This window comes from Neolamprologus brichardi, chromosome 16 (assembly GCF_056152115.1).
Source record: "Neolamprologus brichardi isolate AB-2024 chromosome 16, ASM5615211v1, whole genome shotgun sequence".
NCBI classification, from domain to species: domain Eukaryota; kingdom Metazoa; phylum Chordata; class Actinopteri; order Cichliformes; family Cichlidae; genus Neolamprologus; species Neolamprologus brichardi.
Genome location: NC_142119.1, coordinates 20,827,501 through 20,838,123, shown reverse-complemented (window position 1 = coordinate 20,838,123; position 10,623 = coordinate 20,827,501). Strand labels below are relative to the sequence as shown.

General features: G+C 42.1%; 1 protein-coding gene across 1 annotated transcript in view; it reads right to left on the bottom strand.

Moving 5' to 3' along the window:
- Positions 1 to 972: 972 nt before the first annotated feature.
- Positions 973 to 10,623, bottom strand: part of LOC102794786 (ornithine transcarbamylase, mitochondrial-like) — an 11,247-nt gene continuing 1,596 nt past the window's right edge. The window contains exons 2-8 of the mRNA XM_087829602.1: positions 5,473 to 5,560; positions 5,124 to 5,277; positions 4,923 to 5,045; positions 4,703 to 4,756; positions 4,453 to 4,602; positions 1,443 to 1,580; positions 973 to 1,343 (exon numbers count right to left, since the gene is read on the bottom strand). Coding sequence (XP_087685728.1) covers positions 1,284 to 1,343; positions 1,443 to 1,580; positions 4,453 to 4,602; positions 4,703 to 4,756; positions 4,923 to 5,045; positions 5,124 to 5,277; positions 5,473 to 5,560 — 767 coding nt within the window. The 3' untranslated portion in view covers positions 973 to 1,283. The remainder of the gene's footprint in view (positions 1,344 to 1,442; positions 1,581 to 4,452; positions 4,603 to 4,702; positions 4,757 to 4,922; positions 5,046 to 5,123; positions 5,278 to 5,472; positions 5,561 to 10,623) is intronic.

Genomic DNA, 10,623 nt, shown 5'->3' with positions numbered 1-10,623 from the left:
TATATTCTGGTCCTGCCCACTCATACGACCCTTCTGGACGGAAGTTGTAAAGATAATTACAGAGGTGTTGGGATTCCACGTGTCTTGTACATTTACCTCATTGTATCTGGGATATTTTACAGACGATTTAGTTGCAGATGATGTTTATCTTCTGAAAGTTCTCTTTGCTTCTGCGAAGAAGGCCATAACAAAACGCTGGCTCTGTAGAGACCCTCCCACAGTAACACTTTTTACCTTATAGTGGAAGACGTCAAATTGATGGAATGTATGACTTTCACTCTGCGACTGCAGGGAGATTTGGGAAGGAGACGATGGAGAAAATGGCTGGACTTTACAGCTTGTGGCAGCACCCTTTAATGCGTAGAATTAGTAATGCAGACTTGCTGAAGTATGTATATGTGGATGTGCAGATGTATGTACGGGCGTATGTTATCTTCCCATGACCTCATATTGTTTGTTTTTTTCTTTTTTTTTCTTTTATCTTGTTGCATAAAAATGTTCCTAAATAAATAAATAAAAAGTGTCAAAAAAAAAAAGACAATAATGAATAACCTGGTTATTCAAATAGCATCCTCTCAACAGCTCCTCAAAGTAACTTTCACAAGCACGCTTTGCAAAAGCCTGCACTTCCTGTCTACTTTGGCACAGAGTGTACTCAGAGTTAGGCCTTTCTTTTATCAGAATCAGCACATACACATTTAAGATTATAACAAGCATTCAAAAGCATTTAAGATTATTGATTTAACTCAACAGTTTAACGTGGTTATATCTGCACCTGTAATAAAGGCTAATATGATAACAGTATGCATAAACATTTTAAGGCCATCTTAAAGCTATCTGTTACATTGTTAAGGCAATGATTATACTGCAGATTATATTGTACTGATAAAATACTTTTGTTCAATCCCACACGGTATCATTGGTGTATTGGTGCAAATTCCAGATATGCACTAAACATTTACAAAATCAGTGAACAGTTGTTGGGAGTATTTTATTTATGGATTAACCTCTAGTTCTTCATCTTCACTGAAGTTTTATGGCAGCTGTGGTGACACATCACAAAGAGTGAAATAAGAACTGTGAGCAATAAGAGAGTCCTGGGAATTTCTGGGTTCTCTAACCTTGCCATGCACTTTGACACACAGACCTACTACACATAAACAGAAGCACACTACAGCCCCACGCTCCCACATGGCAGCTCTATCCTGAAGTTACAATATGACAGCATTGCAACAGTCTTCTTTGAAGTCATCCCATGCCCTAGTCCCTCTTAATAACTGATGTTAAAACTTCAGCATGGGGATCTGTGGCGTGTAGTCAGTCAGAAGAGAAACAATGAGGCCCTGAAAGACAGAAGACAGTTGTGATGGTCAGTTGAAAGAAAATTAAACTGGAGTTAAACAAACTTAAACAGCACATTATGCGTTAACATTTCAGCCCACCATGATGGTCCATTTTCTATTCTCTGCCTCCGAAAAGACGAGAGAGCGGGATGAGTAGAACACCTGATCATCCACCTCCTCCATTTCCCGAGGGAGACAGTGCAGGAAGGTCCAGTCTGACTTGGCCACACTTCCTGTCTGTAACAGAAGGGCATCAAACCATGGATAAGTGTTATCGTCCATGGAGGCAACTTTAGTTGTGATTTGGCGCTATATAAATAAATAAATAAATAAATAAAATTGAATTGAATTGAATTGAATTGGAGTGTAAGGATTTTCAGGGATGTGACTTAACTAGTTCAGTGAAAGGAAAGAAATTCTTTCTTAACATGAAAGTATCTAGCTGTGTATTATCCAGAAAACACGGAGTGGTGCCAACCTTCTGTTTCTCTCAGCAATCGCTGGTACCTGTCGTCAGCCTGGATAGCATGTTCCAGCCCTGAAAACCCTGCTCTCCTCGTCCCCACTGGTGTTGTTTGAATCTGCGTAACCCGTGACCTATGTGTCGGGCTTCAAGGACGGCTAGCGACGTGGATCCGCCGCTTACTGCCAGGATTGGCCTGGTAGATGCTAGGTCCCTAGCGAACAAAACTTTTATCCTGAAGGATTTCTTCACATCACGAGGACTGGATTTTCTGTGTGTGTGTGCGAGACGTGGCTGAGTGCCGGTGAGATCAGCATGTTCTCAGAACTTCTACCTGACGATTGCTGCTATGTTAATTCCCCGCATATGTTGGGCCGAGGAGGAGGAATAGCTACAATTTTTAGCTCCATTTAAAACCTCCTGTGGCTCCATTTAAAACCAGGCTGCCTAAAACTAAATCTGAACTTATTCTATCAAACTGTCACAACCCATGTGTTTTATTAAAAACTATTAACTCTGTTCTTAGTGCACCACATACTGACTGTACTGAGCCCTGTCTGCAGCCTGTGAAAAAAAAACATTTTATTGAGAGGGTCTCCTCCACCAGGGCTCAAATCTCTCCTTCTGCTCATGACCCCTCAGTCTCTTCTTACTGTTTTGCGGTCTTTGACAGGTTTGAGCTGGTAACTCTGTCCTCTTTAGAGGAGACTGTTGGTCGTTTTAAGCCTGCAGGGTCTCCAAATGATGCTGTCCCCCCGCGACTCTTAAAAGAGGTGTTACCAACAGTTGGACCTTTGGTTCTCAAGCTTGTAAACCACAGTTTGATGTCAGGTGTAGACCCTAAAGATTTTAAACATGCTGTAGTCAAAACTCTGATTAAAAAACCTGCTTTTGATCCTATGACTCTTGCAAATTACAGGCCTATCTCCAAACTACCCTTTGTTTCCAAAATTCTTGAAAAGATAGTTCACAGCCAATTTGTGACCTTCCTGGAAAAGCAAAATGTTTTAGAGTTTTTCCAGTCTGGTTTTAAAACCTTTCATAGCAGCGAATCAGTCCTTTTAAAAGTTTTTAATGACATATTTTTAGCTACTGATGCTGGTGACTGTGTTGTTCTTGTGCTTTTAGATTGTAACAGCTGCGTTTGATACAGTGGATCATGCCATTTTACTCTTGTTTGGAGCACTGGGTGAGCATTAGGGGCACAGCATTGGAGTGGTTCAGGTCCTACTTGGCAGGGCGAACTTTTTGTGCCAGTCTCTGTGACTGTGTGTGGTCCTCCACTCCTCTCTTGTGTGGTGTCCCACAGAGCTCAGTTCTAGGCTCCCTTCTCTTTTCTTTGTATCTGATCCCTCTTGGTTCTATACTGAGAAAACACAGCATTTCATTCCACTTTTATGCTGAGGACTGTCAGATTTATGTCCCTCTAAAGAAAAAAAGCAGATATTCCATACAGCCATTACTTCACTATCTTGATGACATTAAGGCTTGGATGTCTCTTAATGTTTTAAAATTCAATGACAAAAAGACTGAGGTGATGGTTTTTGGTAGCCCCACTGAGACCCCCAATGAGTATTTAGATACCTTGGCCCAGTATGTTAAGCGAACTGTCACAAACCTGGGGGTCAAAGTGGAATGAACTGAAAGTTGACAGTCGGATTAAGGCAAAATCAAGCTTCTTTCAGCTCAGGCAGCTGGCTAAAATAAAGCCAATTTTTTCACGGCACACTTTGAGACAGTTATCCACACTTTTGTTAGCACTCAGCTGGATTACTGTAATGCACTTTATATAGGGATCAGTGCATCATACATTACTCATCTACAGAGGGTGCAAAATGCCACAGCTCGTCTTTTAACTGGCCCTCGAAAGTTTAAGCCCATTTCCCCTGTTTTAGCTTCACCTCGCTGGCTGTCCATTTCTTTTAGGATTCATTTTTAAATTCTTTTATTTGCTTTTAAAGGCCTCCATGGCCTAGCCCCACTTTATCTCTCTGAGCTGCTGCAGCCTTATACACCCAACTGCTCTCTCAGGTCAGCTGATCAGCTGCTACTGAGTGTACCCAGAACTGAGCGTAAACTTAGAGGAGATCGAGTTTTGCTGTAGCAGCTCTGTGGAAATGTAGAACGATCTCCCTTTAGAGATTAGATGGCTTCTTCTCAACCTGTTTTTAAATCACTCCTAAAATCCAACCTCTATACCCTGGCCTTTGACACCATGTGAGATGCTTGTTTTAGTTGTAGTTTTATTTTAGTTGATTTTAGTAGTTTCTATGTGGTTCTATCTTATCTTTTATTATAGGGCTGTGTTAATTTTTTATGTATTATGTGTTTTATTTATTTATTTTGGCTTTTATTTTATTTTATTTTATTTTATTCTATTGTTTTTTTAACTTATTTTCTATACAGCACTTTGGTCCTGTGCTAGGTATTTTTTCATAAATAACATTTGATTGAATTGGATTGCTTCTTTGTAGTTCTGATGTGTGCATTGGTGTAATCGGTATACCAGGAAATCGTGCATTGACAAAAGTTCCCCTTTGCTTGGAATGCAAAGGCAATGCAAATGCAACATGCAATTAAATGTGTTACTGCACTTATAAAAAGGTGGAGAGTAGTTATTTGGCTGAAAGTAATGCTGTTCTTTACCTGCATTGAGACCTGGAAACCATGGAAGTCTTTGAGCCTCTTTTTCTTCTCCTCTTCCTCTCCTAAGCCGGCCCAGGTGTCAGTGACCAAGACATTGCTGTCACGGGCAGCCTCCATGGGGTCAGAGGTCAGAATGAACTGGGTACCATGCTGAGACAGAATATAATATTATTTATTAACATTAACCTTGGCAGAATACTTAATACTAGAAGACATTAATGGCAAATTTTAGACACAAATGGGACCTCACCTGTTTGGCAAGCCTGTGTGCCTCTTCAGTAACGCTCTTGTCTGGCTCATACCCCTGAACACAAAGATATGACTTTATCTTACTGACACAAGAAGTGCGCAGATAAGAAGCTCAAGGCTGACTGCCTGCCTTTAACCTCAATCTACACAAAACACATAAGATACAAAGACCAGAGTAACAGAGAGATCACATGCATCCAATAGCACAATAAGAAGCCAACCTTCGGTGTAGCAACCTTAAGATGAACTCCGAGTTTGGCTGCAGTCATCATGAAGGAGTGGAGGACCATGTTGCCATTTCCAAACCAGCTCACCGTTAGACCATTAAGGGATCCGTAATGCTCCTGGATTTAAAGAAAAAAGGTACTGCATGGTTATCAACTAGTGCATTAAAATTGCAGAATACCACAGGGTAAGAGTACCTGTAAGGTGAGGAAGTCAGCCAGAATCTGGATTGGGTGATACAGATTTGACAGTCCGTTAATGATGGGGATTGAAGCCTCCCTATCTAGCTCCTCCAGCGTCGAGTGCTTGTAAACACGAGCCAAGACAACATCACAGAATCCAGAGAGAACCCTGTTGTGAAAGATCAGACATGCACAAGGACTTTGTGGTTTATATACTGAGCCAGGAGGGAAATCTGGTTGAGAAAAACTGTTCTTCTTCTTCTTCAGTAATTATGGACAGCAATGACAATCATGAGCAGACTGCTATAGAAAAGGTTAAAGCTTGCAGCTGCTTTTATTTTCCTGAGATAAACCAACAGCTCACCTGGCTGTATCTGTGCAGCTCTCATTCACTCCCAGGTGGATGTCCCGTAAGGTAAGGAAGCAGGGGTGTCCACCCAGCAGAGCAAATCCTGGAGTTACAAGATTAAGGTACTTTTAGTTTCCCTAAAAGTCAACTAGTGCTTTAAAAAGTGTACTTAAAGTAAATGTGCAAGCAGGAATATATAGAGGAGTGCACACTAAGGGGAGTGTGGGGGTGGTGGAGAGGGGAAATGAGGAGTGCTGATCAGTGTTTTGGTGGGGGTTTGTACTGAAAGTTGCCTTTCAGCAGTTCTTTTGTGACTACATTAACAATGACTGCACTGAATGGCATTAGCCGGGCTCCTGCACAAGGATAGTGTTAAATAATTTATGTAATTATTGGCTTAATGGCTAAAATGAATAAAGCTACACTAGCATGTTTTCATCAGTGAAATAAAGCAAGCATTCATTCATACATGTCATCTATGTAAACAAAGACTGACTTTGGCCTGATGTGACAAGGCCATATTACTCACTGTAGGGTGTAACTGTATGGATCTATGCCAATAGTAAATCAAGAATGATTCAGTTAATACATATAAATAATAGAAAAGCTGACTAAGAAATAAATGGCTACAAAGCAAATATTGAGATGTATAATTGAAACAGTAATTATGGAAAAATGTCAAATTTCTGCTGCTGAAAAAAAAATAAAACAAGTAGAAATTTTGGGTTATTATCAAAAGAAATTGTAAGTTAGTAAGTTCCCATCTCCACATAGCTAACTAAAAAGCTCAAAATTGAACAAAATAACTTGAACATTTTTGATTAAGGATAAGAAAATTCCAAGTTTCATTACAGTCGTCATGAATATTTGATAGTAGTATTTTATGTAGTTCATATGTATAATCCACAGATTAAAACAGTTGTTTGGCTTAAAATTGTATAATTTTTTGTCAGTTGTTTTGTGCTTTGTATCAAATGTATTTAGACCATGGAGCAGATTCTGACTTCCAAACCAGCAGGGGTGACTGTCATCTACGAGTATAAAGAAACTGGGAGTTTGAAAGATTCCACCAGGCGATTAATGGTGAACATCATTGTAGTTCATATGCGTGAAAAGGAAGGGTAAGAGGAATTACTCTATTTATTTATTTATTATTTATATATTATTTATTATTCTATTCATTTTTAAAACTGCCAAGAATCTTATTACAAACAACACTTCTGCTTTTGCAGGAGAACTGTAAGTAAAGCAACAAAGGAATTTCATGCACCTGGAATCGTGTCACTCTTCCAGTCTTTGAAGGATGCATACTCCAAAAAGGGCTATGCGAGTTTGCTCTGCAACTGTAGTGTGTAATAAGACTTGTTATTCATATACACACTTTACATTGCCTGCACTTTCTTTCTTTCTGTAGGAGCATTTCTATGATATTCAGAACAACAACTGTTAGGTTTAATGTATGTGTTGTAGGTTGCCATTTAAAAAGCTAGAATGCTTCTGTTTGGTCTCTATGTAACCCACACATATGAGTATGTGCACGACCTTGATAAGAGGAACAAGCAGTCTTGAGAAGAACAGATTCTATTCAATGAAGGAAGCCACCTGGCTAGGATGAGATACCAAAAACATCCTGGGAGAGCTGCACTCCCATCATATAACCACACACATTGTATAACCATGCTTGCACAGCACAATCACACTTTGTAACCAGTTATAGTAATTTCTCATACAGCAACAAGCTTTATGAATATTCATGTGTGTAACCAATAAAAACAACCTGCAGGGGGAAAGCAAGCTGAAGTGGGTTGGAGACAACTGCTTCCCTCTCGCGAGTGAAAACTTGAGCTCTGTGTGACCTCGTTCCTGAATGAGTTTCTGTTTATCCAGCAGTATCAGGGGTAAAACTCTGACAACAATGGTTTTCTTGAGTGGTGTCTCAAGACTGTGCAATGTCAATACAAAACCACCATTGCATCACAGAACAGAGTGGAACTGAAAGGAGGGCAAACATCACAAAGGATGTTTGGTTTCACTAATGACCAGCAAGCAAGAGATCAATGTATGGAAGCCATGTCTCTTCTTCATCACACCACTGACCAAGACATAGTCTTCCAGAAGATGAGAGAGACATTCTACTATTGTCAGCAGATACTCCATGACCCACAAGAATCAAACATTTTTCAGATGTTTCCTTGTTTCTTGGAAACTAAAGGATAAAATACTTGACTTACAAGATGTCACGGTTCTGGGTCCGTTGGACCCAGTAATTTGAGTTTATTATGTTTTGGTTTACTTTGTGTTTCAGTTATCTTGGTGTTTTGGATTGTTTTCTCATTCTCTTGTTGTGATGATGATGATGTTTATTATTAGAGTTTCATGTTTCTGTTTATCCATGTTTTAGGAATTGTGGTTTCATGTATTATTTTCTGTCCGCCCCTCTGTGTCGAGTCTGTGTCTTTGAGTAGTGTTTCATGTTTCCTGTTTTATTGTGAAAGTCTTTGTCTTAGGTTAGTGTGTGCAGCTTTGTTCCCCCTGTCTCATTAGCCCTGATCTCTCCCAGCTGTGTCTCCCTCCTGTTGCCCATTCCCTCATTACTACCCTGTGTATATAAGCCCTGTGTTTTCCCGTGCTTGGTGTCGCCTCCCGTTTTGACGGGACCTGGCTAGCGCTCGGAGGGCCTCCGTGCTGCCGTTCCTCGCTAGCAGCGCAGCGCAGCGCAGCGCAGCGCAGCGCGCAAGCGCGCGCGCGCGCACGCGCCTGGGATTCAGCTCAAACAACCGCCTAGGGTGAGTGACAGAGTCTCCCTTCATTCGCCTTTCTTGTCAAGGGATAGACAGACTGTTTCCCCCGAAGCTGCGAACGCCAGCTTCATGAACACTACAGCTCGTGTTTCTCCGGTTCGGGAAAATAGAAGTTTTCATTTTGAGAACGATTATTTTCCCTTTGGTTCAAAAGACTGTGCTCCTGATGTTCCTTCAGACCCAGGAGTTAAGACTGTTTCGTCTGGAACTGTTTATTCTGGGGCTATGTTTATTCAGTCAGCTGCCCGTCCGCTGTCAGCTGCCCGTCCGCTTTCAGCTCAGTCACCTGCTCAGCAGCCACCTTCAGCTAAGTTTCCAGTATTTTCTGCTCAGCAGCCGCCTGTAGCTCAGTGTCCAGTGTTTCCTGCTCAGCAGCTGCCTGTAGCCCAGTTAGCCGCCCAGTCACCAACTCCACCGCTACTTTCATCTCAAATTCAGTCACCCGTAGCTCAGTCTTCACCCCCGCTACCCATAGATATGTCACTACCACAACCAGACTTACTGCAAACCTTGTTACAGTCCATAGCCCAGTCAGTAGCGCAGTTAGTAGAGGAATCATTAGCTTTGTCATCTGCTCAGTCAGCCACTCATCTTCACCCTCAGTCGGGGGCCCCTATTGCCTCTGGCCCTGCATCTGCTCCAGCTGGAGGGCCCGAGGGGCCCGTCCAGCCTCTTCAGCTGGGGATCCGGGAGGACCCAGCCAGCACATCCTCATGTCTGCTGACGGTTCTGGTGAGACCATTCAGCCACCACCGGCTCCACCACCTGCAACCTCAACATCCACGCCGCCTGCAGCATCGCCGCCGCCAGCTGCAGCGCCTCCGTCTCCGGCTTCCACACCACCAGCTGCAGCCTCCATGTCTCCACCCACGCCGTCGCCTGGTCCAGCTCCAGCATCATCAGCTTCGTCTGGTCCAGCCTCTGCCTCGGCCTCATCAGCATCAGCTTTGCCGTCGCCTGGTCCAGCCTCTGTGCCTTCACCGGCGCCTGGTCGCCTGGATCAGGCGCCGGTGAAGGCACAGAGGCTGGACCAGGCGTGGGCTTGTCAAGACAATGTGATCCAGTTCCACATACCGTGGTTCATGGAACACCTTTTCTTAACCTAAGGGGCTTATAAAGTTATGCTTTTTATTGTGTTTCAGTCCTACCAGAGCCTTGAGGATCACCCCATGAATAATGAAAGAAACCCCCAGCCATATCTCCTGGCCACAGGGACTTCAAAAGCACAGGTTTTCAGCTTCTACATTGTCTTGGATCGGAAGCTTCTTCCATGTCAGTCATGCACATCACTGCGTGCATTTGATGAGCTGTTCAAGTGTCACTTCGTTGACGTGTGAAATATGAGGACGCTCTGTCCAGCCTGTACACATTTTTGCAGACCTCTGTGTACAATATTGATGTAGGCACAACAGCAGAAATTCATTCATCTCATCTCATACCAGAGGATGATTTGCACTGGCATTTGTTGCTTCTGTTGTTGCACATTCTAAACATAGTTTTCCCAATCTCTATCACTGAAGGAATGACTGTGAATTTAAAGCACCTGATTATTGTACACCATAGACTCTTTAGAGAACTATACCCATCAAACAACTTAATTCCAAAACATCATTTCATGGTCCACTATCCGAGGTGCATTCGAAAGATTGGTCCTCTCATTCATATCTGGACCATGAGATTTGAAGCCAAACACAAATTTTTCAAAGACTGTATTAAGAACCTTAAGAATTTGACTGCATCACTTGCAAGGAAACATCAATTTGCATTAGCTTATCATTGGGAATATATGAGTTTAAAAGCAGTTGAGTCTGGTCCAGCTAAAATGTGTTTGAAGAATACTCAGAAATTACATCTCCATATCTTCATGTTGATTTAGACCACTGTCAAACTCACACACTGGGTAATGTGTATTGGTGTTGAATATATTGTTGGGCTTTTTGTTTGCACAGGTGTAACATGTTAGACTAATGTGCCTGGATTAATTCATCTCCATATTATTGTGTGAAGCTGCACTGGGTTGGGAGTGGTTGTGTGTGTCACATTTATGGTGAGCCAATGGCTGTAATGGAGTTGGACTAATTAGAGGCAGGTGTAATTGATTGCACTGATACATTGGTCTACTTATAGCCCACACTACAGCCACTGCTGTGTTATTTTGTCTCTCTGTGCAGGTATGTAATGTGATGAAACCTGATCTGTTTGGGATGGATGGGTTGTGTGCTGTGAATTATATAGTGAAGGTGTTATTTTGTCTCTGTATAGGCCAGTGCCTATTATATGCCACAGCCTAAAGGCTATAGATAGCCAGTACACTGGCTATATGATACGATATACGATATGGCAGCCTCTCTTCTGTCAGTCTGCC